At 41.9% G+C, this 26835-nt stretch overlaps 1 protein-coding gene across 1 annotated transcript; it reads left to right on the forward strand.

The window, feature by feature from the left end:
- Window positions 1-487: 487 nt before the first annotated feature.
- On the forward strand, window positions 488-25638 carry ARMC10 (armadillo repeat containing 10). Its single transcript, XM_065416391.1, is given in 9 exon segments — window positions 488-734; window positions 3372-3517; window positions 5039-5173; window positions 8620-8796; window positions 19792-19863; window positions 22977-23165; window positions 25469-25510; window positions 25512-25543; window positions 25545-25638. Coding segments are annotated over 9 exon segments (1134 nt in total).
- The last annotated feature ends 1197 nt before the right edge of the window (window positions 25639-26835 follow it).

Here is a 26835-nt window from a genome sequence, read left to right on the forward strand (position 1 = left end):
GTGCTGATTAGGCTGGGGGGTGGCGGACCATCACTTGGGGTGTGCAGTAGGTAGGAAGGTTTTGGGTGTGGACAGTGGCGGACTAGCAAAGAGGCCCCGGCCCCCTCCGCGCGCCCGCCAGACGCTCCTGCGGGGGCCCACGGGAAGCCCCAGCGCCCCGACCCCGCACTCCGGCAGGAGCGCTGGGGGGAGGGACTGCAGGTGTGGGGCGGGGCCTCACAACCCCCCCCCCCCCCCCGGATGTGGGCAGATTGCTACAGCGCCTGGCTGGCCCCGCCTGCGCTGTGCGAGCTGGGGGAGGGGCGGCGGAGCAGCACGTCAGCGTAGGGAGGCGGAGGCAGAGGTCAGAGGGGAGGGGGAACGAAGTGTCCCGTTTCCGCCGGGCTGGGCTGAGTTGAGGCATGTCCCGCGGCTGTGAAACGGGCGCTTGGGCCTGCCTCAGCCTGGCGTTACCCTAGTGCTCCGAGGGGACGAGCACCAGAGGGCCATGGGGGAGGCCAGGGGGGCGGCGGCGGCGAGAGCTGGGGTGGCGGCGGGGCTCGTGCTGGGAGCTGGCGCGTGCTATTGTGTTTACAGGCTGGCCAGGAGCAGGAGGGCGGGAGCCGCAGCCGGGACAGAAGGAGCCGCTAGCGCTAGGGATGGGTCAGCCCCAGGGAGCGGTTTGCTGCCTCGGATGTCCGGGCTTTCTGTCCTTTCCAGCCTTGCCTGGGGGGGACCCTCCAACCTCCAGTCAGGTGAGCTGCAGCGGGGCTTAGACCTGCAGACTGGGCGGTGCACCTCCGACCTCCCGCCCACTAGCAGGGGCTTTCTCCAAAACACAGTTAGTTATTCACACACACCAGGAGGGTATTTAAACATTTGTATTGCCGATAAAATCTAGGCGTTGTAACAACACTGCCTGAGGCGTTAGGTGATGTGACTTTCCAAAGGTGGCGTGAAAGAAGAGCAGGGAGAGTTGTGTGGGTAGGAAAGTGGGGTTATTTTTTTACTCGTTGGGGTTATTGTATGTTAGCATTTCCTGGTATCCTGACAGTAATGCAGCTAGCAAAGTCTCTGTTAGGGATCCAGCCCTGCTCTAGATCTCTTTTCTCAGCCATGTAGCATTTATTTTTACAGATCATAGTCTTCTTCAGACTATTTGAATAGGTCAGTTTGATTAGAGCTGGATTTACTATCTGAAACGTTAGGCACCTAAATACCTTTATAAATCTGGCCCTAATGGATTGAAACTTCAAAAAGACTCTTATTGATGTATTATATTTTTAAAAGCTGACTAGACTCCCTTGAAATCATGAATCTTATCGGTTGCCTTATTGAAAGTGCTTTATTGGGTATCTTGCTTGCCCACTGTTCCATTGTTAATGATTTATGTAGCCCTGTAACTGATAAAAGCACAGATGGGTATAGTAAGGAAAACAGTGTTTTTGCAGGCTAGCTTTTGGATGTCATAATCTTTAACTTTTGTTTCAAATGAAAGAATGTTGAAGCATTTTTTATGAGGGAGCGGAAGAATGCATTTTGCAACCAATAATATAAAGAAGTTAACCAACTTTTGGATCTTCACAGTCTGATAACAGTCTTTAAAGTATTGATAATGATGAAAGAAACAGACTGGGACTGCATTGGACACCTGTAGAAAATGTTTTGCCATTTCTAATGTGAGTCTAGATTTGTCCAGCTTCTGTCCAATAGGATTGCAGTGGTTCAGTTTCCTGAGCTCTGTTTTTCATAAGAATTTCAGGTTACACTTTGGTCACAGTCTCAATTGAAATACTTAACTATCTTGCCATTTTTGTAGTTTGATGCTGATGAGCCACTATTTACAGATAGCATAATTGATATTGGTAAAAATGTAGGAAAATAGGGTTCAGAATAATTGCAACCTAATGAGGGTGCAACAAGGCAGTATTTGTTGTGAAATCTTTTTTTATGCATGACTTTCAGTTTACACTGCCACCAGTCTGGCAAAAATCAGTAGGATCTGTAGTTACTCAATACTGAAAATTGGTGGGTTTTTTTGTTTGTTTGTTTTCTTAAAGTGGCTAAAGCCCTGATTCTGCTACTGAATCTACTTAGGCAGACACCTGCCCTTGTGTGGAGCCATTCAAGTCAATGGAGGTCCACAAATGCACAGGAATCCTCCATGGAGATCTCATTGCATGATCAGGACCTGTATCTGGAGTTAGATGCCTAACTTCAGGCACTTAAATTTGGAAATTTTAGAATTGTCCAAGACCTTTAAAAAAACCCAACCTTTGTCATATTCAATGGCTAACTATTGTGCATAAGGACTCATTAATGAGGAATAATGTTAATAAATCAAGAGAGAATCTCTTCAGGAATAGGGTCTGCTTCTGAGCGAGCTGGTCACTTTCACAAAATCTTAGTATTTATTAGAGTTCCACTTTCTTTATCACAGATCCTGGCCTTCATAAAACTGTTTAGCCAGCTCAAGAGCTTCACTCTTGATCTGGCTGATCATGAACTTTGACATTAGTAGTGGTTGCTTTTTTGAAGACCAGGTACTGTGTGACACTCTTGTGTTTAGCTGACTTAGAAGCAGAGCTCTTCAGTTGGCTCAGTGTCTTCATGAAGAACAGTAACCTTAACACAGCAACTGTTTCTTTATCAAAGTTCTTCAGTTCAGATCAGATGCCCCTGCACTATCATTTTCTTCATTCACCAGGTTAGCCCCCAATTCTGGGAGGAATATTACTGGAGATATAAGTCAAAATTTCTACTCTTCTCCTAAATTGTCCAAAAAAGTTGCCACATTCCATGTCAGAAATGGAAGTAGCAGACATTTAAAAAAAAAATCTCCATTGGATAACTGCAATGAATAAGGATCCAGTTATGATGAATAATTAATAGAATTATTTCTTTGTGAATTAGCAAAATAATTACATAGCCCCACACTCACAATTTTTTTTACTTTCTACACTTTGTAGTTTTGAAACTAGAGAGGCTCAAAGTCATGCAACTCAGAAAGTTAACTTTTTAAAAATATTTTTTTAACTGACTAGAAATCAGAAACTATTTAACAGATTTACTTGAAAATCCTCAAAAAAAAAATCAGGCTTTACTCAGATTACATGCTGAAAAGTTGGGGCAGATGCATTCTTTTAAAATATGTATATTGAAATCCTGCTTTAAATGCAAAATAGAACCCAGCCTTAACTGGTATTGCAGTGACTCTGCCATAATATCATAGTGGATCAGTGAATCCTAGGATTATGTGGCCTACAACTGGCATGCTATCCATAAGTATGTGGCTATAACACCGCTCTGTAAAAAGTGTTATGTGCGCTGGTTCAGTGAAATGTTTCAAAGTTGATTTGAAATAATTTGTTTTAATTTTTAAACCTTGGCAGACACCGATCTTCCAAAATCACCCAGTAACCTGGATGCCCATCATCTACAGAAACTTATTCATTTGCTTGAGCTCACAGATGATCCGTTAATTCAAGAACAAGCCTTGGTCACTCTGAGCAACAGTGCTGCATTCTCTGTAAATCAAGTAAGTCATGTTCTAAAGAAAGCAATTGAATTTCAAAGTGAGCCAGTATAGAAAATGAGACTGCATTTTGCAGAGGAGTAAGCATGAGATCGAGAGCTAGAAGCTCCTGTGTTCTAATCCTAATTTAGTGACTATCACCCAGATCCTCAAAGGTATTTAGGTGCCTAACTCCCATGGATTTAAAAGGGAGTTAGGCTCTTAAATAACTTTGAGGATCTGGGCCAACATGACCTCGTTTAAATCATTTAATCTCTCTGCCTTAATTTCCCCATCATTACAATAGATATAAGAATAACTACTTTACTGGGCTGTTATTAGCATAATTAATGTTGTTACAGAGCTTCATATTTTCAAAGTGCTATTATATATGTGCATTATCATTAACAATCTTATAGTGTCAACTGAAGAGTTTGATCTGAGAGGTGCTGAGCACCTGCAACTCCCATTATCAGGCCTGAAATTTGCTAAGTCTAACCCCTCTGCTATCAGGGTATTCCTTTGACTGGGAATTCAATACGACAAATTTCTTTGGGAGATGCATGTTTTCCTGTATCCATAAAGGGTTAATTTTCAAGCTTCCACACTTCTCTTGTTGAGGTATTTCTCATAATTGTAACCATAGTTTCTCAATTATTCTCTGGCTTCTAATGAGAAACTAAAAATATGATTTCTTACTAAAAATATTTATTCCCCCAGATCTCTACTAAGGTGACTGGGGTGTCATGAGGTCCTGAGATATTTTTCATAAGGAAAATTAAAACAGTGTTGTTGAGTTCAGTTTTGGGGAGGAGGAAGTAGGGTTGTGGCAGGAGGAGTAATATATTTTTAAGAGCATTTGAACTTTGTAAATATATGGAAAATAAGCTAAATTTTAGAACCTGCTAACTGTAATATTCAACCTGGTTCTGTAAACATGCATGCTGAAATCCTACTGAATTCAAAGGGGAATTCTGACATAGAGGGCTTGAATAATAGAGATATTTTGCTCTTTTCAGATATTAGGCCATATTCTAGCCTCAAATGTTTAAGCAGGGCTCCCACTGATTTCAATGGAAATAGTGTATCCAAAGCCAAAATATGGCCTGTTGATGGCATATTTTATTACACTAAATGAGAAACATCAAGTAATTGTTTAAGTTGGATTAAACAAAACATAACTGATGCTTCTTTCCAATTCTAGAAGTGAGCAAAGCTTTCTTAATTCGGATAGTTTTACAAGATTTGAGAATTTTAGGAGTGACCCTGCAGAAACATGTATCTATCCTATTTGTTCTCATTTTATCTATGAAAAAAATTATTTGGAGATAAAGTAACTAGGTACTATAAATTGGCACCAAAGTTTCACAATGAATGTTGTGCATATTTATTTTGTATAGGCTGGTATATAAAGAAATAATATTAAACTGCTGATATTCTCTCCTTAAATATCAGAGACCAGATCCTGAAAGCTTTAGTGAGGCAGAACTCCCATTTGGTTTAAGATTAGCAGTAATATCTTATATGTATCTGTTTATCTTTTAGGATATAATTCGAAATTTGGATGGCCTTTCTGTTATTGGAAAGATGCTCTCAAATTCCATTCCCAAAGTTAAAGAAAAAGCAATAAACACACTTAATAACTTGAGTATGAATGTTAAAAATCAAGAAGAGATAAAGGTAAGTTTACTAAAAGGCACCATAACGGAGGCAAAATCGAACAACAAAATGAAGTATGGACAGCTAGGAAATATTAAAGACCTTTCAATATAGCTGTTGATTAAAAGGATCATGCAGCAATATTTGGAGAACATGAATATATACAAATCAGCAGATCCAAATGATCTTTAAACCCTAAGGCCAAGAGAAATAGCTAACAAATTTATTGAACCACTAGCAATTAGTTCTAAAGCATTTTAGAGAACCAGGCAGGTTCCAAAGGACTAGAAAGAAAATTAACTTGATACCAATGTTCAAAGGAGGAAAAAAGATATCAGATGGTGTCAGGATTATTATTCTAAATTCAATCTCAAATATATATTATAAAATCCATTCAGAAATACAGAAATAGTTCTGCTTTTTAAAGAATACAAATGCAAAAATTTAAAGGGATAAAGTCAGTTTGAGACTCACATTTTCTTCTGAAAATTTTATACCTACTGTGGTTACAAGTAATAAGTGGGACTACTATAACTGAAAGAGATGAGTCAGAAGATTTGTCAGTTTTATTTTGTGCACTTTACAACACTCCTGCATAGAGACCGTGTCACTCCTTTGTTGATACTCAGTTGCACTTGTCTCTTGCACTAGCATGCACTCTCTTCCCCAGGAAGCAATCCAGGAATTCTCTTTCAGCAAGGGGCTGAAAATGAAGAGGCAGCAAGTAGGCATCTGCACAGAGAGGCAGAGGAGGACCGTGGGTGGGCCCAAAAATATAGTCCCTGGTCTCTACACACACCGGTGTCCAAGCTGTAGATTAGATCCTCGGGCATAAGAAACACAGCTACCCCTATATCTTGATCAGACCACTTCCTGAAAAATAACTCTTCCTTTCATAAGACAAGAGGAAAGCACTGCTCTGGTCCACTTAAGAAATTCTTGTACCCTCCCAAATTCCAGAGCTTACTTAAAGAAAACTTTACCCAGCAAAGAGGTCAATAAAAGTATATGACTTAGTAAAGCAATTCAACCATTCCTTGACTACTGCTATAGACACACCATCACCAACACACATTCTCCCAGCTGGCAATCTACATATTATCGTAGTTCAGCCTGTAATAAAAAGAGCAGGAAGGAAAAAAACTCCAAATATTGGGGGTGGAGATAATGGTTTGATGGAGACACTCGGAAACAAGAAATTTTTACAAATCTGTGCTATTGGCATGAAGGAGGCAAAGAGATTCTCTTTCCTCTGTCATGGAGATAGCAAAGTCATGTCTGGCATAACTTTTTTGGACCATAAATTGCTCTCTTAAGACCAGATTGCCTCCATTCAGCCTTCGAACACAGCATCTCTTACTGCAAGAAATAATTTCAGAGAGATCATGTACCTGATAGGTACTGAGAACAAGCAGAGAGCAACATCCTTCAATCAATCTTCCAAGAATTTGGCCCATTCACACAAGTAGTCAAAAGCACTGATGGTACCTGAGGCCAACACCTGTGACTGATGCCTACCTTTTCTGGGTGGTAAGAGTAGAAAATACTTTGAGCCCCTAACTAACCAAGATTCTTAATTCCTCCTTTTGTAATTTATCACCCACATTACTACATGCAATAGTCCAACCATTACTAAAAAAAAGATTGCTCAGTGCTAGAGACCTTGCAAACTATCACCTAGTGTCTAACACAAACACACATACCTTGTGTTTTATCCAATCAAAAAGCTAGCAAAAAGTCTCCAAAGCCATCTGTCAGCTCACTGAAAATGGGATCCCTGTCAGTCAGGCTTGAGGTCAGGACAATGACAGAACTAGCTGCGCCTTTGATGGCTGACATCCTCCTGCCTGTACTATCTTGCTGGACCTATTTACAGCATTTGATGCCATTGATTACCATATACTATGGTCCTGGTTCTAAGAAACTGAACAGAAACAGCCCAAAACAATTAGTCTCACTCCAAATGCAGATGGTCATTACTAGACTCCATCCCCAAATTCCTTCCCTACTGAATCACACAAGGCTCAGTGCACTCCATATACTGTTCAATATCTCAGTTGAACCTCTGTTGTCTTGCCAACTCTCCCAAGTCCCAGCAACACTCACACATCAATCCGCTCTATATCTCCTCTATGTCAAATCTTAACAGCACAATCTCTCAGCTTTCTGATGTTTATCTGAAATCAGCAGCTGGCTAAAGTTGAACTCTGGCAAGACTGAAGAAATGCTGACAGGAAGAGGGGTGTGCCTCCTCTTTAACTTCCCCATTATTAGAGTTGGTTGGAAAATAGAAAAACTATTTCATGAACATTTTTTTTTTCCATTTAAACATTTTTGTCTACATTTTCTGATCAGTTCTGATTGTTAAATCAGTTTGTGAACTTGGGGTTGTTTATGATTCTTCAGTGCTATTGGATGCCCAAATAGCCATGGTAGCAAGAACAGCCTCTTCTACTTCTAACAGGCCAGAAGATTGTGTCTGATCCATTCAGACTCAGACCTGACCAGAGTGATCCAGGTTTAATTATTGCAACTCTTCTCTAGGAACAAATCCCACATCCTGAATAAGCTCCCATTGGTACAAAATATAGCAGCCCATTTGCTTAGCAACATAGGTTGCTGTTAACAAATCACCTCAGTACTCCACTCTGCACTGGCTCCCCACTAAATACAGAGTCCAGTACAAGTCCTAATGGTCAAACCTATCCCTCTACAACCATGAACCCTTACAAAAGCTATGTTCCATTGTAAATGGAAACTATTGATCAGTAAGTGGAGATGGAGGACTTTCACTGCTACAAGAGATAAGAATGACCATGTAACTAACCACTTTTGCAACTAAATGCAAAACTCATTTCTTCTGCCTAGCTTTGCCTCCATAAATTTATCACATATACAAATACACAAAACCCTGTAAGCAATTCAATTACAGGTACCTATTTCTTGTGGGGTGGGAAGGAAGAGACATTTTAGTTCCAGTTTTTAAATACTGGTGTAGGGGGTGTGTTCAGATACTATGGGGTGGGAATCATATAAATGCCTAGTCTGACAGAGCCATTCAGTGATGTTACTTTGGGCCTGTCTAAAAGGCCCTTGTAAATTTATGTAGAGGAGCAGGTATTTTTTTTGTTTAAATCAGAACAAATTGTCTAAAGGTAGCTCTATCAGAAAACTGATTTTTTTTTTTTTTTTAAACTAGTCTTTACAAAAAATTCAAATTGATAGTGTTCCTTTAATTATAGTTTCTGCTAAAACTTAACATAGCTTATTTAGCTGCTAGTGCCTTATTTACGTGTTCTTGATCAAAGATGAGACTGATTATACATTGTTTTATTTATTTATCCTCTTGCTGCTGGGAATCATGATTTTGAGCCATCATGACTACTGACACTGGGATGTTAACTGTGAACTTCTTTGGCTGGATCAACAAATTGTACATTTAACCATTTCTTTTTCTGTTCTTTAAGGTATACATTTTACAAGTCTGTAAGGAGATTGAGTTATCACCTTTGAACTCTGATCTGCAGCTAGCTGAACTTAGATTATTAACAAATATGTCTGTTACCAATGACTACCACCATATGATGACACATGCAATTCCGTGCTTTCTTCATTTGCTTTCAGAAGGAAATGAAAGGACACAGGTACTGTTTACTGTACTATCATAACCAGATACCAAGCTGCTTAACTTTGACTGAGATATCTTCCAGTTTAGATTTGCTTTCTTTTTTTAAACCATCAGTTTCTAAGGTACTCTGTGGTGTATTTTTTTTAAAGAAAAATAATTTTACAGTTCAGTAGCTATAACTAGTGGAGAATGTGTAAAGGACTTGCAAACATTGCCCTATTGTCCTCTCCAATGGAAATTCCCACAGGAGGGAAAATTACTTCACAAGGATCTTCTTGCAGAGTTTCTCACCACAAATCATTCCCAGGGTGGGGTATTCCCCCTCTTTGGAGATGGAGCCTTGTTTTTGCCCCCATATTGCTGGATGCTATAGGAGACCAGAGCCATCCACACAGCAGTCCTGTGCCTTTGCACTGGCTCTAGAAACCCCACCACCCCCTTCCACTATATGACCTATCGGGGAAAATGGAGTCATGCTACCAGTGCCTCTCATAGTTTCAACTGCCCCATGGACTCCATTATAAAGGGTGTTGCCCCTGCACAGAGATGGGGAGAGCATGGAACAGATAATAACACCACAAACTTTATTACCTTTCCTAGCTAATCTCTGTGGTGCTGCTGTGGGAAATAAAGCTCCATTCATCCCTTCTCTGCCTGTGGAATGCACCACCCCAAAACAAATGAGAGCCCTCTATAGGATCCCAGTAAGTACATAGTGCCATGGAGGTAGGAGATCACCACCACTCCAGCACAGGGCAAAGGAGATCTGCATGTGGAGGGCTCCACTGTTGCATGAATCTCTCTGGGGATAGTGAGCAAGGGTTTGCTCTCAGAATCACATGGTGATCTTAACTCTGTTGTTCTTTATCTATCTAATCTATCTGTTTATAATATGGCTCTCCTGGAAGTTGTGTATACAGGGAGAGTAGGTCATCACAGTCAACAGCCATCTTGTGGATCTGAGAGCTGAAATTTGCCCTTTGACTTACAGAAGAAAAGTCTTCTGTATGTCTGTGACCATAATTACTATGAGTATAGGCTCATGTGAATTTTTGTCATAGTCCCAATGCTAATAGAAGACCTGTGTGCACATGTAGAAGATACCGCTTCTTAGTGGTATTTGAAAAAAGAAAAAATGTATATTTGTAAATTACTACCAGGAATAATGTGAATCTTTTCTTCTCCTTGTGATGCTTCCCGGGGGTACCCAGGGTTGTGAGGCACCTTGCTACCAACTGCCCTTAGCATGAGGAAGCCTTGACTGTGCCTGCTGTGTCCCCAAATCCATCCGCCATGGGCAACATAAATACTCCCCCCCCAGGCCTATGCAAGCCTCACTGTCTCTCTACAGGTTAGTGATGGGCACACTCCAGCCCCGATCCCTCTATCTCCCTAGAGTGTCCAGCCCCTGTTCCGCTAGACACTTGCAGTATTCCCAGGTTCACTGCTTCCAAAGAAGCAGTACAGCCCAGCTTACCAGTTTCACTCAGATCGCTACTCCGCTTCACATGCGGCATGTAGATATGTTTATATTGAATACAAGTAAAAGTTTATTTAACAAAGTATAACAATTCAAGTGATAGTAAGTAAAAGTATTGGAAACAAATGTCCAGATATAAAATCATCATATGCATCCTAGAACCTAGACTTGATTAACTCAACATTTTCATGTCTTATAGAGCAATGCTCACCTAAAATCCTTCCAGTATTTTACAGCCAGACTTATAGACTTATAGACTCATAGACTCATAGACTCATAGACTTTAAGGTCAGAAGGGACCAATATGGTCATCTAGTCTGACCTCCCGCATGATGCAGGCCACAAAAGCTGACTCACCCACAACAGAATCTTCCAGCCTGCGACCCCTGCCCTATGCTGCGGAGGAAGGCGAAAAACCTCCAGGGCCTCTGCCAATCTACCCTGGAGGAAAATTCCTTCCCGACCCCAAATATGGCGATCAGCAGAACCCCGAGCATACAGGCAAGATTCTACAGCCGGACTCTCATTTTACCCGCTATGGCCCGTTAATGCCTATTTGACTAAAATCACATTATCCCATCAAACCATTCCCTCCATAAACTTATCAAGCCTAATCTTGAAGCCAGAGAGGTCCTTTGCCCCCACCGTTTCCCTCGGAAGGCTGTTCCAAAATTTTACCCCTCTGACGGTCAGAAACCTTCGTCTAATTTCAAGCCTAAACTTCCCCACGGCCAGTTTATATCCATTCGTTCTCGTATCCACATTACTACTAAGCTGAAATAATTCCTCTCCCTCCTTGGTATTAATCCCTTTGATATATTTAAAGAGAGCAATCATATCCCCCCTCAGCCTTCTTTTGGTTAGGCTAAACAAACCGAGCTCCTCGAGTCTCCTTTCATAGGAAAGGTTTTCCATTCCTCGGATCATCCTAGTGGCCCTTCTCTGTACCCGTTCCAGTTTGAGTTCATCCTTTTTAAACATAGGAGACCAGAACTGCACACAGTACTCCAAATGAGGTCTCACCAGCGCCTTGTATAACGGAAGCAGCACCTCCCTGTCCCTACTAGAAATACCTCGCCTAACGCATCCCAAGATCGCATTAGCTTTTTTCACAGCCACGTCACATTGCCGACTCATAGTCATCCTGCGATCAACCAGGACTCCGAGGTCCTTCTCCTCCTCCGTCACTTCCAACCTATGCGTCCCTAACTTATAACTAAAATTCTTGTTAGTCATCCCTAAATGCATCACCTTACACTTCCCACTATTGAATCTCATCCTATTATTGTTACTCCAATTTACAAGGTCATCCAAGTCTCCCTGCAAAATATCCCGATCCTTCTCCGAATTGGCAATACCTCCCAACTTTGTGTCATCCGCAAACTTTATCAGCCCACTCCTACATTCGGTTCCGAGGTCAGTAACGAATAGATTAAATAAAATCGGACCCAAAACCGAACCTTGAGGAACCCCACTGGTGACCTCCCTCCAACCCGACAGTTCCCCTTTCAGTACTACCCGCTGCAGTCTCCCCTTTAACCAGTTCTTTATCCACCTCTGGATTTTCATATCCATCCCCATCTTTTCTAATTTAACCAGTAATTCCTCGTGCGGCACAGTATCAAACGCTTTACTAAAATCTAGGTAAATTAGATCCACCGCATTTCCTTTATCTAGAAGGTCTGTTACTTTCTCAAAAAAGGAGATCAAGTTGGTTTGGCACGATCTTCCTTTCGTAAACCCATGTTGTAATTTGTCCCAATTGCCATTCACCTCAAGGTCCTTAACTACTTTTTCCTTCAAGATTTTTTCCAAGACCTTGCATACTACAGAAGTTAAACTAACAGGCCTGTAGTTACCCGGGTCACTTTTTATCCCCTTCTTGAAAATAGGAACCACATTAGCTATTTTCCAGTCCATCGGTACCTCCCCCGAGTTTACAGATTTATTAAAAATTATCGCCAAGGGGCTTGCAATTTCTCGCGCCAGCTCCTTCAATATTCTAGGATGAAGATCATCTGGTCCACCCGATTTAGTCCCATTTAGCTGGTCAAGTTTGGCTTCCACCTCTGATACTTTGATGTCAATCGCCCCTCCTTTATTCCCCTCTGTCCCGCTCCCTCTATTCCTAAGCCCTTCATTAGCCTTATTAAACACCGATGCAAAATATTCATTTAGATATTGTGCCATGCTTAGATTGTCCTTAATCTCCACTCCATCTGCAAGCTTCAGTGGCCCCACTTCCTCTTTCTTTGTTTTCTTCCTATTTATATGGCTATAAAACCTCTTACTATTGGATTTAATTCCCCTCGCGAGGTCCAACTCTACACGGCTTTTGGCCTTTCTCACCGCATCCCTACATGCTCTGACCTCAATAAGGTAGGTTTCTTTGCCGATCTCTCCTCTCTTCCATTCTTTGTACGCTTTCTGTTTTTTCTTAATCGCCCCTTTGAGACGCCCGCTCATCCAGCTGGGTCTAATTCCCCTGCCTACTGACCGTTTCCCCTTTCTCGGGATACAGGCCTCGGACAGCTCGTGCAACTTCAGCTTGAAATAATCCCAGGCCTCATCTGCCTTTAGCTCTCTAAGTATGTTAGCCCAATCCACTTCCCTAAGTAGTTGCCTTAATTTATTAAAGTTGGCCTTTTTGAAATCGTAAACCTTAGTCACAGTCATAGTTTTATTTCTGTTAACCCTTCCATTTAGTTTAAACCAAATTAGCTCATGGTCACTCGAGCCAAGGTTGTCCCCTACAACCATTTCCTCAACGAGGTCCTCACTACTCACCAGCACCAAATCTAAAATGGCATCCCCCCTCGTCGGTTCAGCTACTACTTGATGAAGGAATTCATCTGCTAGCACGTCTAGAAACATCTGAGCCCTATTATTGTTACTAGCATTTGTTCCCCAATCTATGTCTGGGAAGTTAAAGTCCCCCATGATCACACAGCTCTTATTAGTTTTTACTTCCTTAAAAACATTAAATAGTTCTCTGTCCGCATCCAGGCTAGATCCCGGCGGTCTATAGCACACCCCAAGCAGTATCTCAGGGGAGGCTCTAGTAGTTCTTTTACCCAGTGTAATTGTTGCCCAGACAGACTCCGTCTTATCCATTCCATCACTTATTATTTCTTTACATTTTAGCTCATTATTGACATACAACGCCACACCCCCACCTTTACCTTTTTTCCGGTCATTCCTAAACAGCACATATCCTTCCATACCTGTACTCCAGTCATGACTACCATTCCACCACGTTTCGGTTATTCCTACGATATCAGGTTTCATTTCTTGGACCAGGAGCTCCAATTCCTCCATTTTGTTACCTAGGCTTCTCGCATTGGTGTATAAACATCTTACCATATGCTGTCTATCTTTTCTCCCATTAGTTGTGCACTTTGGTACGGACCCCGTAGTGTCCATCCGTCCCCTCCTTCTTATGTCCAATTCCCTACCCCTACCTATATCTGTGCTTTTCTCCTCGCCCTCTTTTTCAGTGTTGGAATCTGGCGTGGAGATCAACTGGACATCTCCCAACCGTCTCCCCCAAGTTCCTAGTTTAAAGCCCTTTTGATGAGATGAGCCAGCCTCCCTCCCAGAAGTCTATTTCCTTCCCTACTCAGGTGAAGTCCATCCCGCGAGAACAGCTGTCTGTCCCCGAAAGCCTCCCAGTGGCCATACATCCCAAAGCCCTCCTTATAGCACCACTCCCTTAGCCAGCTATTTATCCTCACAATCCTGTCTGCCCTTTGCTGTCCTTCTCTAGGAACAGGCAGAATCCCACTGAAGATAATCTGAGCCTCGACTTCCTTAAGCGTCTTCCCCAGCCTGGCATAATCTCCCTTGATTCTCTCTAGCGAGAACCTAGCCGTGTCATTCGTTCCTACATGAAGGACGATCAAGGGGTTCTTACCCGCTCCTTTTAGGATCCTTTTCAACCGCAGGTCCACATCCCGTATCTTAGCGCCCGGCAGACAGCACACCCTTCTGTTTTCCGGGTCCGCCCTGGTCACAGGCCTGTCTAACCTCCTCAGTAAGGAGTCCCCAATCACATAAACCTGCCTTTGCCTGGGGGCAGCGCAATCTACCAATCTATCCCCTGTTCCCTGCGGCCGTAACTCCTGTCTGTCTCTATTTTCCCTTATAGTCCCCCTATTGCCATCCTGTATCCTCCCGGGGCCAAGTGTTGATGCTACTTCCATCAACTCCTCCCCCCTGTGTATTGGACTAGCTGCCCTTCTTTTCTTCCTCTGCCTCCCACCATCAGGTACCACTTGCTGCGTCCCCTCCTCGTTAGCCAAACACCCAAACCTGTTCTTGAGTTCTATTTCCCCCTCACTAGCCCTCCTTTTCCTTGGCCTGCTTCTCACGGTCACATGCTTCCACTGCTCTTGTTCTCCCCCCGACATTCCCCCCTCACAGACCATAGCCCCCGCTTCCATCTGCACCCCTGAGCATGCCCCTTCAGCCACCCCTTGCCTTTGCTCCATTAGCTGCTCAAACCCCCTTCTAAACTCTACCAGGGTCTCTACTTGCATCTCCAACCCCCGAACCTTTTCCTCTAACAGGGCAAGTAGGCGGCATTTCATACAGACATACCTCTGATCAGGTGCACCTGCTAGGACTATATACATACCGCAGCTGCTACATGCTTTCATCTGCATTGTGTCCCCTGCTGCCTGGCTCATGGCTGCTGTGGTCTCTGCCTGCAGCCTCTGAGGGAACAAAGCACACCGACCACCGCGCCCACCTGCCTCCCCTTCCACCTCCCCCTGTAAACTCCCACTTAAACTCCCCTGTTAGCAGCCCTGTTGGCCGGCTCCTGGGGGCCGCTGCTCGCTGCTAGGCTTGGCTGTGACCCTCCATTTATAAGACAAACACACTGTTTGCCTCCTCAGTTGAAGGATTCAGGGTATACCTTTGCATCCCCAGATATACCCCAAGAATCCATTCTCTTTACTCATAAATGATCCTCTCCTGTTATTTATTTCTTACTGCAAATTTCCTCTCGAAGATTTTGCAGTGTCTTGATTGTCATTTGGCTCAGTATACAAACAGGCATCCATTGTGAGACATATAATGCCCAATATACTCATGACTAGACAGAGAGATCTGTCTGTTACCTCCTGTCTGAAAGGAACCTGTCCAAAACATGTTACCTGCTAGTTACCTGCCTTAAGAACATAATTTTCTGTACAGACATGTAATTCCTTAAATATACATACATTTTGCAGTGATTATGATGATCAGTGGGCTCTGGGCTCTTGACTCTTGGTATAAACATCACATGACTCCCTTTAGTGAATTATTATGCATATATCTGATCCAGTGGATCCCAGGAAAACTCTATGCACCCCCTCTGCCAGTTGGCACTATGAGGTTCCTGGGTCACACTCCTCCACTGGGACAAAATTCAGAGCTAATCTAAGTTGGAGCAATTCCATTGACATCTGTACATCCACTCACACCAACATTTAAATCTTGCTCACTCTTCTTCCATAAATAGTTCTATTGATTAATCAGGGCTACTTACATAAATTAAACAATCAGCATTTGGCCCTTAATCTAGTAGTACATGCTTTAAAGTGACATGTCAGTGCCACAAGATGGCGATTCAAGAATATTAGGAATAATAGGCAATTCAGAAATAAAAGGATAGAGATGTGCTTCATACGTTCAATCAGAATTGAAAATGCAGTATTTAAATAATCTATAGTTATGACTGACACAAATCCGGCTTGCTTTGTTCATTGCAAGTAGTCTCCCAGAGTCCAGTGGGATTACTTGCATAGTAAGGCAAGCAGGATTTGGCCCTAAATATCTGACATCCCTTTTATTTATCAAGGCAACAGCTGACTTTAAAGGTAGGGTCCTTTGATGCAGAAGCTACTGTCAAGTGTTCTGCAAAGGCTAAAGGGAGTTGCTGCCGTGCCTCCAATTATGGTGCTTACTGTAAATCACTGGATTAAATGTCTTTCAACAAACAGGCTTTCCAAATCTCTCCCCTCTGTGACTTCACTCCCAGTAACCCGTTGTTGGTCACCAGTCAAATTTCCTTGTTCACGTATCCAGCACACAGCAAGAATCTTAAACTGTTTTAGCTCTGTCTCCCCATATAATCAGAGTTCACTAATATTAAAAACTAAACCTTCTTCCTAAAATAGCCTGTTTTATTTGTATCTCTGATGCTCCTCCTTTGCCTGTTACTATAGATGTTGGCTTAGTGAAATGTTGCACAGCACCTCACCGTAGGTACACACACCTCTAATTTCATGAATTTATCTCCTTCATCCAAAATTCTGGGGATTTCATGAACCCCCTTCTTGTAATACCAAGGACTTTCAAATCCGCCATTCCACAATAAGCTGGTCAGCCCAAAGCGTATCACTGATGTAATAACTCACAATCCTTTCCTGTATAGCTCCTGATAATAGCTCAGATACTGCACCTTAAGAAATGTAGCATACCTGCATCTTCCCCCAAAAAACACACTGTAAAATAATTACTTTTATATCTCCACGTAAATCATAGGCATGGACTTGGAAGGATTATATTTTATCAGGAAATGTCATTAAATGTAGATTTTTTTTATTTTTACCGTACATACACAAACAATGATACTTGAAATTTACAGATAGGCAAAGTAAGAAAAATGCTGCTTGAGAATTTATCTAAGGATATTTATTTTGTATATTTTGATGTGATATTGACAATTTGTGTTTTAACAGTTATGAAGCTTTAATTTTTTGAATCTTAACTATCATTAATGACATTAAATGTTAAGTCTGTCACAGAGGTAATGGAAGTCACGGATTCCATGACTTCTGCAGTGGCTGGTGCTCGGGTGGCCCCGGGGTCAGCTGCACTGGCTGCTGCTCAGCCACTGGAGCAGCAACAGTGCCCCAAGCCACCCTCCCGCCCCCATCCCATGCACCTAAGATTTAGTCAGGGGTATTTATAGTACAAATCATGGATAGGTCACGGGTCATTAATTTTTGTTTATTGCCCGTGACCCGTCCATAACTTTTACTGAAAATACCCATGACTAAATCTTAGCCTTAATTATTGTCTGCCACCCACCATAATTTCACAACTGAATTAATAAAAATAAAAATAAAAAAAAGATTAAAAATAAACATGAATACTATCAGTCAGAATTATTTAAAAACAATAAAAATAAAAATTTCTGCCAAGCCTAGTTATGTGATGGGAAAGGAGAAGAGATCAGAGTTAAGCCTTACTCGGCATTTCCAGACACCTATTTCGTTTTGTTTGTTTTCTTAATACTACAATATTGTAACGACTGTAAATACATATCAATTACTGAAGAAAAAGTTTTAAGCTGAGAATTATTTGTTATGCTCACTTCAGCATTAACTGAAGGGCAGTTCAGAACTGTACTGAAGGGTAGAGAAGCACAAATGAGTAAGTACATCCTAAGACCTCCTGAAAATGCACTTCTTCTACAAAGCTTATTGATTCCTGTCTCAGCTGCCTTTCACTGCGTGTGAGAGAAAGAATTTTAAAATATGGAATTAGGAGATATGTGCTGAACATCACTTAGTCACTCTTTGTTGCATCCCATTTTTTTATCTGCTTGTTGTCCACTTAGATTGTAAACAAAAGTTGGAGTTACTCCCCCTCTCGTCGCGCCGCGCCCTCCCCCCCCAAACCCAATTTGCATGGTTGCAATTTTAAAATACTAAGATAGCTGCAGTCCTATATTTAACACTTGTCCTGTGCAAGGCTGATGTCAGTGTCTCGTATGGCTTATAGCTGAGAGTGCCAGTGTCAGGTCAGACTGTCAGAAAACAGGGCAGACACACCAAACTGGTGGTATATCCTATAATTAGATTTCATCAAGCCAGTAACAAACATACACTCCTGGACCACTGTATTAGTCTTGCCATGGAGACTCAGTCTCCTTAAGTTCTCCATCCCTTCTTTGTCACCCAGACAAACTGGACTTTATGATGAAAGTTTATTAAAACCAAAATTCACCACACATTAGGGTACTCCAAGGGGCCAGTCACTTACCCCGGTCAAAGGATACTCTTGATTTCATCAAAGACAATGCTGTAGCCAATTTCTCTAGTAAACTAAAAACATATTAGCTAAGAAAAAGAAATGAGTTATTGAGAGGTTAAAGCAGGTAAAATACATTACAGGTGAGTCTAAGTTTGTAGTCCAGTTTATAGCAGAGATGTAGTATCTGCTAGTTCTCAAAAAGTTTCTCAGGGTTGCCCAAAATGGCATTGGGGACCTCTGTCCACTTGCTCAGAATTCCACCGTCAGAATTCATCAGTCCAGAGATGGAGAATCGCTCCCAGGGTCCCTTCTTATAGTTGAAAAGAGTCTGGCAAGTGTTCTCAGCACAGCATGGGCTCTTGCTTTGTTGACTACACGCAAACGTTTGTGAATTTTCCATTGTTGAACACAGAGACCCATGTTTTGAAGTTAATATGTTTCTTCATTTACAGTTTTGAGGCTCCAGACCCATTTAATGGACAATTTGAAGATGATGCATTTAGTTACAGCCATCCAGACAATCTTTCATTAATTATCAGGGAGCTTTACATATTAAATGAACTCGTATCTAAATGCTAGTACATCCGTTTGATCTAGGACTAAATAAGTACAAGGTAATACATGATGTAATTAGATAGCAATCAACAGGTTTATAGATAAGTGAAGACAATGCCATTAACATTACACTCATTTTCATGAATTTAGAGTAAATGTAATTACTGGGGCATATGCCATGTAAATGTAATGTGATAACATCCGCCACAAGTGATTTGGCTTGAACACATGACCTTTTAGCATTTCTTTGATATGAACAAACTAGTCAATTGCCTTATTGCTCTAATCTGAGCCGGTCGGACAGCATCAGAGAGCTAGTAACCTGTTAGCATCACAGCTGGTTTACTAAACAGTGGATTTATTTAATGCATAATCCTGCACTATTAAAATCAATGGAAGCTGCATCATTGATTTCAGTGAGTGGAGGATCAAGCCCTTAGAGATGAAGGCCAAGTTCTCCTCTATTTCATTTTGTAAAAACCAGAGTAGCTCTACTGAAGTTAGTAGAGAGAGCACACTGGAGTTACTACAGATTGACACCAGTGTAAATAAGAGCAGAATTTGCTCCTGCAGTATTTTTCCTCCTCAGTTGCTTTAGCTACAATGAATTAATTGTTAAAGGCTGACACTTTGCTTCTCTCTGTTCAAAAGCAGTAAATGAAGACAGTCCCGGAACCAAAGAGCTTACAGATGCAGAGAAAGCAAGGACACACTGAGAAGCTTAGACGTGGGGTAGAGGGTGGCTCTTTTCTTGTGGACATCACTGAAGAAGTTAATCTTTATGTGGAATTAGAGGGTGATAGTGTGGCAAATTCTGGTAGGGAGACTGTTTCATGCAAAGTTACAGGGAGGAGGGAAGGCACGGGTGAAAGAGACAGTGAGATTTAAGATTTTCCTCCCCTTATTTTAAGAGTTTTTCCATGTGAACTATTATGTTCCTCATTTCAGATTCAAGTTCTGAAAGTACTTGTGAATTTATCTGCAAACCCAGCCATGACAAGACATCTTTTCAGTGCTCAAGTAAGACTTTTGCCATTTTCAAACTGCTTCAGTGCTGAACATTTTAGTACAAAAGTTCATGATGCTCTTATTTAATCTACACTTCAAATTGTATGATTCTTAAATAGCTGTACATTTAATGCTGGAATTTTACTTTACATAGCCAAAGCAGGTTGAAACCAGGAACGGTAGCTAAAAGCATAAGCCTTTTCCAGATCGTTCTATATCAGAGAGATCACATTCACATATGAAGATTCACCCATATGCATGGTTAACATGTTCACCATATGGCCACTGTTGGTCATGCTTCCTATATATAATGCAGAATGATAGTGGCAGTTTGCAGAAGCCCTTTCTCTCCATCCCTTCCCACAAAACAAGGGCATTGTTTGCTGCTCATACATGAGAAACACAAAATAATATAGCCAACTGCCACTTTTCATCTACAAAAGGAACATATGGCCTGAGGATGTGCTGCAAATCATTTCAGATGCATCCAACATTGCAAATTATCCTCACTTTCTCAACAACTGTGTCTCAGCTGTCATAACTTTTACAGCTGAGAGAGGTAGAAAATGCACTATACACAAAACATCTCTATCCACAGATGTACTGTTTTGATAAGACATCTTTATGAACACAGTACCCCTCCCAATGCAGCTCCCAAGGCAAAGGCGGATTATGGATTTGTGGGGCCCTGGGCCAGAGCAAGTGGGGGCCCCTTCCGCCTGCAGTCTCCCCCGGCCCTCCTCCTGGCGCTCCTGCCAGGGAAATGGGGCTGGGGCGCGGGGGCTTGCCCTGCTCTGCCCACCTGGCACTCCTGCAGGAGCGCCAGGCGGGTGGACAGAGTGGGTCGGGGCTTGGGGGCACCCCAATTGGCCGGGGCCCCTGGGCACAGGCCCTGTTGGCCCAATGGCTAAATCTGCCACTGTCCCGAGGTCTTTAGAACATGAAGTACTTTACCTTTCAGCACCTGGTGGTTGCATCCATTTCAGCTATATGTAAAAGAATGTCGATCTGGTAACAAATGAAATCTAAACCACTTCAAGTTGCCTTTTAGCTGTACTGTTTTTTGCTCTCAAATGAGCTTCTCAAAACAAAATCAGACATCAGAATATTTGGTTTCAGTACTCCCATTTTAAAACCCCTTTGTGGGAGTCGCAGGCACAAACAGCCAATCTGCTGCCCTACAGATACCATGTCTTACCACAGCTCCATTATTAGGATATAAGCAGTAGGTCAAAGTAAAAAAAAAAAGTGGACTTTCATTCTTGATGAACTTCCACTTCATCTGACTATGGACAGCAGCCTTTTCAAGGGACATTGTAAGGTCAAATATGAGCAAAAAATGAAGCAGATATATAAACAAGCTTGTATAAAACCTGAGAGCAATAAAAATGTTTCCATTAACTAAAAACAATGTTTACCTCCTTCCAACAAATAAATATTTGTATTCAGTGTTTGCCTCCCAAATGTTGTAACATGATGCTAATACCTTAGAACCTTAAAGAGAAAATGACTGTTCTTTTCATCCAAAATGAAAAGGGCAAATAAGTGTAAAGCACGCTTGACTTTTAAAATAATCAGTTTAAATAATCTAAAGCATTCTTAACATAAGTAAGAATTTTAAAAAAATTAAGCTGACTGTCCACTTAAGAACATCAGTATAATGTATGTGAAATGAATTTATCCATCTGAGTCCAGTCCCAGTGGACATGCTCCATAAATCAACATAAATTAGCAACCTTGGTGACAGTCACAGTAAAGGTTATAGACGCTGACTTTCTAATGTGCCGGGGGGTGCTCCACCCCCCCCTCCCCCGGCTCTGCCCCAGGTCCCACCCCCCACTCCACCCCTTCACCCAAGGCCCCTGCCTCTTCCTGACCCACCTCTTCCCGCCCTGTTCCGCCACCTCCCCTGAGCACACCCAGCCCTCGCTCCTCTCCCCAGCACCTCCTGCCCGCTGCGGGTGGGAGGTGCTGGGGGGGGATGGGGAGGCACTGATTGGCAGGGCCGCCAGTGGACAGGAGATGCTGATAGGGGAGCTGCCGGTGGGTGCTGAGCACCCACCATTTTGGAGTACTCATGGGATCAGCGCCTATGGATTCAAGGACTGTTCCTGTGATCCTCCAAATACATATGTGCCTAACTTTAAGCATGTACGTAGTCTCACTGAACTCAATGTGCATGTTTGCAGGATCAGAGCCTCAATGTCTAGATGACATCTCATTGGCAGGGGCAGGATGGAGAAACTGGCACTGCCACTGCCCATTTTGTGTCAGATCTGTTAATAAGCACACACCAGTGCAGAGTTGTCAATCCGGTGATAGCCCTGCAAATTAGGATAGTAGTATGTAGTTGTGATTACATGCTTAGGCTAAGATTTTGAAAACTAAATTAAAAAGTTAACTATATTTGGTCTTGCCTCTGATTTTTACCTGAACCAATATTTGAGTAGCCAAGGTCAGTCTTTAGTATACCAAAATTGTATCTTTATCCTGTCTGCACTTTAAAACACTTTCTAAATACTTGACATTCAGTCACTGTTTGAGGCAACTGAAATACATCTCTACCCCGATATAACACTGTCCTTGGGAGCCAAAAAATCTTACCGCGTTATAGGTGAAACCGCGTTATATCGAACTTGCTTTGATCCGCAGGAGTGTGCAGCCCCCCCACCTCCCCCCCGGAGCACTGCTTTACCGCGTTATATCCGAATTCGTGTTATATTGGGCCGCGTTATATCAGGGTAGAGGTGTACCATTCAGAATGAAAACAGTATTCCAGTTCTTATAAATGAAAATGGGAATTTTCCAGACAACCACATTCTAAAGATTCAGACTACAAAGCATATGTCAGGTTGCAAAACACAAGCCAATTTTTTCCAAAAGCAAAAATGTGCAGTCCTTGCAAGTCTTTGACATGCTTTTATAGCACATAGTAGCTGTAATGAATATATATGTAAGGTTTCTATTTTAGTGAGTTTTAGTTGGAAGCTGTCTGGTTTGTGGATCAATATTTTTTATTTTTTAAGAAATCATTGGTGTTTGAGGGGAGGTTATATCAGGAATTCTTCACACATTTACTTCTCAATTGATGATTAAGCATTACTTTTATGTATTTAATGTCATAGGCACCATCATTACTTTCACTTTTTGACAACTGCATAAACAAAGAGATTCTACTTAGAGCCCTGATGTTTGCCGCAAATTTGAATGAGAATATGAAAAATGAAGAGGGCATCATTACCCAGGATCAGTACAGTGAAGATTCAGTTTTTTCTCTGCTCTGTGGGCATTCTACCCAATATACTAAGAAACTGGTATGTTTATTGCATCACCATGATACAGAAGTGAAAGAACAAGTTGCCAAAATAATAACACAACTAAGAGGAGATACTAAGACCAGATGCTCTGGTAAATTACAGTAATAGAAAGTGTTTATATTCAATGCTAAAATGAATTTCCTTTCATGAAAGAGTGAAGTTTAACCCACTGCTCTTATTTTGCTGAGCACCATTACATTACTGTAAGCAAGACAGCTTACAATGCATTTAATACACAGTGTGTAAGAGATTCTCTTTCAGAGTAATGTAAAACAATGGTCTGTTTAGTACTGACAGTCTTCTACACGAAACTAGTGTGTGTACATGACAGAGGAAAGACACTTTGGGGCATGGAAATATTTCCATTTCAAACTTACAGTAAGTTCTGAAACAGTGAGCTCAACTTTTAAAAAAGTGAACCTTAAAGTGACCTGTTAATGTTGCAAACAGCATTTTCATTTATCATGCAGCAGTAAACATTCACTCTAGGCTGTAATGTGTGATAGATTTTGAGCACTGAATTTGTCACTTTAAGAAAGGTTAGGCCATTTAAATTTTAGTTATGTAATTCTATTAACTTTACTATACACTTGCAGGGAAATACTGGAACATCTATTAAGTAAAATTAATCCCCACATTATTACTTGAATGAAAGCATAATGAGATTAGTCAAATTATATAAACATCTTTTGAAGGGAACTAGAAACAAATTTAACAAGTAGCTTATAAGCTTTATATTACCCTTTTAATTGCAAAGTGTATCAACTCAAAAAACAAATGCAGACACTTTGAATATAGAATGTAGAACATGTAGTAGAAAATATCTTGTACTGAAACAAGGCCACTAAAAATCCCTGAGCAAAGAATTATAGTGGCACATTTGTGTCACTATAGTTAAGGTTGCATCTTGACTTTTGTTTAAAGGTCAGCCTTTCTAAATCCTTTAAAATCAACATGCTTAGTTGGATTCCTCTGAAATTTGGTGTGCCTTGGGCGGTGAAAGGCATGGTTATTGATGTGGAGATATAAGCCCCAGAAAAAGTTACCATTTTGAAAAATGGTATTTTGGGGGGTTTTTTGCACAGAGCTAGGGCTCAAACTGTTGATGTGGGTCAAAATAGTCTGAGTTTTACACAAGCTAGTGCCTGGCACCCACTAAGTCTTAGGGGAGCCCCAAATGAGTGGTATTTAAGAATGTATATTTACAGTGCAAATGCACTGACACAGAAAAACATTTCTGCCGTTTTATATGCTTTATAGCTCAATTCTTGAAAGTGCTCTAAAATTAGAAATGTTATTCAAATAGCTTTGAAATTTGGTGTGCTAATGGGGGCACAGGGTAGTGTTAGTGATCATAACTTGGAGTCATTTGACCAAGGGGTTCTTGAGTTACAGACCTCCCCCCCAAAAAATAACTTTCCTTTTGCTGCCTTATACTGTTAAACTGAGTGGTACTAATGACTGGATAACTCACAGACCTCATTAAGATTGATGGCTGTGCACTCACCCTTCAATTAACATAGCCAAGGATAAGTAAATCACAAGCCCCCACCTAAGACAAAAAAGAGGTTGCTACAATTTCTGAGTCATGGGTGCCAGGTTTGTTGGTTTTTTTTTTTTTTTGGGGGGGGGGGAGATGTAATCAAAGTCTTTGTGGGGGGGGGGGGGGAAATAGACATGTGAATGCTTCCTGGGAGGGGAGAGGTATTAGAGGGAGGGAGTTATAGGGTGATGAGAGGTTGGGAGGCTCCAGTGAGGGAAGTGCAGCACCCCTGAACTCTGCCAGTACACCCCAATCTCCCTACACTCCACAACTCTGTCAATGTATCCCAGTGTATGCACAAACTGCACGCATCCACCATTTCAATTAGTCTGTGAGCTCTTTGGAGCAGGGACTGTCGTATAGTGGTGCAGGAGCACCATTGTAGTTTAGGTTGTGTCACAAATTTTGTTTAAAGGTCAAACTTTCTAAGTCCTCTAAAATTGACATGCTTAGTCAGATTCCTCTGAAATCTGGTATGCCCCAGAAGACTGCAAAGTAGGGTTAGTGACCCAAATGTGGGCCATTTGAGCTAGAGGATGTAGAGAGAAGCCTGAAAATAGCCATGTTTCAAAATTTTTTAGATTTTGTGTGTGTTTGTTTTTTGCACAGAGCTAGAGCCTGAATTATTGATGTGATGCAGATCAAAATAATCTGTCTTTTGAGTTTTACCCAAAAGTATTGCATGGCACCCACTAAATCTTTGAGACCCAAATTGAGAATGGTATTTAAGAACATGTTCACCTCTTCACTTGTGTAGATGTGGTCTGGAAGGATTGCAATGAGCATGCACCAAAAAAGAAAAAAATGGGAGGGGGTTTCTATGCATCCACTTCGTTTGCCTCAGTCATCCGAATGTGCCACTGCCATGGCCCTGGTGAACTACCCACCACTAGTGGTTCCAGTCCAAACCTTTGTACACCTGTATAATAAAGATTTAATAATGCATGTTGCTTGCTACAAGCTGCTGTTTTTATTTTATGGGGAGGTTTACTTTGAACACAGCAGAATGGTCAGCAGGGAGTCTAGCCAAAAGTTTTGTTGTATCAGGTGGGGAGGAACTGAAAACCAAGGACTTCAAGGGGAGCAGGTATATGGGTTGTGGCTGCAGAGGGGGCAGGAAATGAGGCAATAGCTCTGGTGTGGTGGGAGGGCAGATTTGTGGTGTCCCCAAAACCACACAGCATGGAGGTTTGGAACTGAGAGCACAAATACCTTGATTGCTGAAGGAAGAGAAACTTGCATGTTGCCAGCATGTGGATTCTGGCCAATTACTGGATCACAAGGGTGCAGAAGAGCACAGAGTACATGTTCACATGGGCTTGCTGACAGCAGACTGACTTGAGTGGAGAGAGGTGGTCTGTGCTGGCATATTTTTTCCTACTCTTTAGCATCTAACTGCTGACTTTAGAGATTGTGAAGTGGTACTTCAGTTGTCCATGTGGTATTCTTTCTGGGAAGTTGGCGATGTGTGAGTATACAAAAGGATCTAGAACATCCTGAATGTTATAGTGCCAGGGGAAAATGAGGGTATGTGCATACGGAGGCTCTTCACGAGGAGGGAAGAGAAGGTGGCAGGGATTATCTACATTGATGGAAAAACCCTTCTGTTGATGTAGGAAGTATCTGCACTATGCTGCTGCAGCTGTGCCACCCATTGCACAGACATGCCCTTGCTCTCCCTTACTATTTCCACAGCCTTCAAATCTCTCTTCTGCTCTACATTTCCCAAAATATATTTTAGACAAGTGAAAAGTTCAGAAGCCGCAGATACGTTAGTATTAAACCACTAACAAGAAAAAAAAGTGAGGGAAGTCCCCCATGAGACAGTCAACAAATGGAACAATTTGCCAGAGGATGTTGTGAAGGCCAAGACTATAACAGAGTTCAAAAAGGAACTAGGTAAGTTCATGGAGGATATGTCCATCCATTAGCCAGAATGGGCAAGGATGGTGTCCCTAGCCTCTGTTTGCCAGAGGCTGGGAATAGGTGATGGGATGGATCACTTGATGATTACCTGTTCTGTTCATTCCCTCTGGGGCACCTGGCACTGGCCACTGTCAGAAGACAGGATACTGGGCTAGATGGACCTTTGGTCTGACTCAATATGGCCGTTCTTATGAATTT

Source organism: Emys orbicularis, chromosome 1, assembly GCF_028017835.1.
Source record: "Emys orbicularis isolate rEmyOrb1 chromosome 1, rEmyOrb1.hap1, whole genome shotgun sequence".
NCBI classification, from domain to species: domain Eukaryota; kingdom Metazoa; phylum Chordata; order Testudines; family Emydidae; genus Emys; species Emys orbicularis.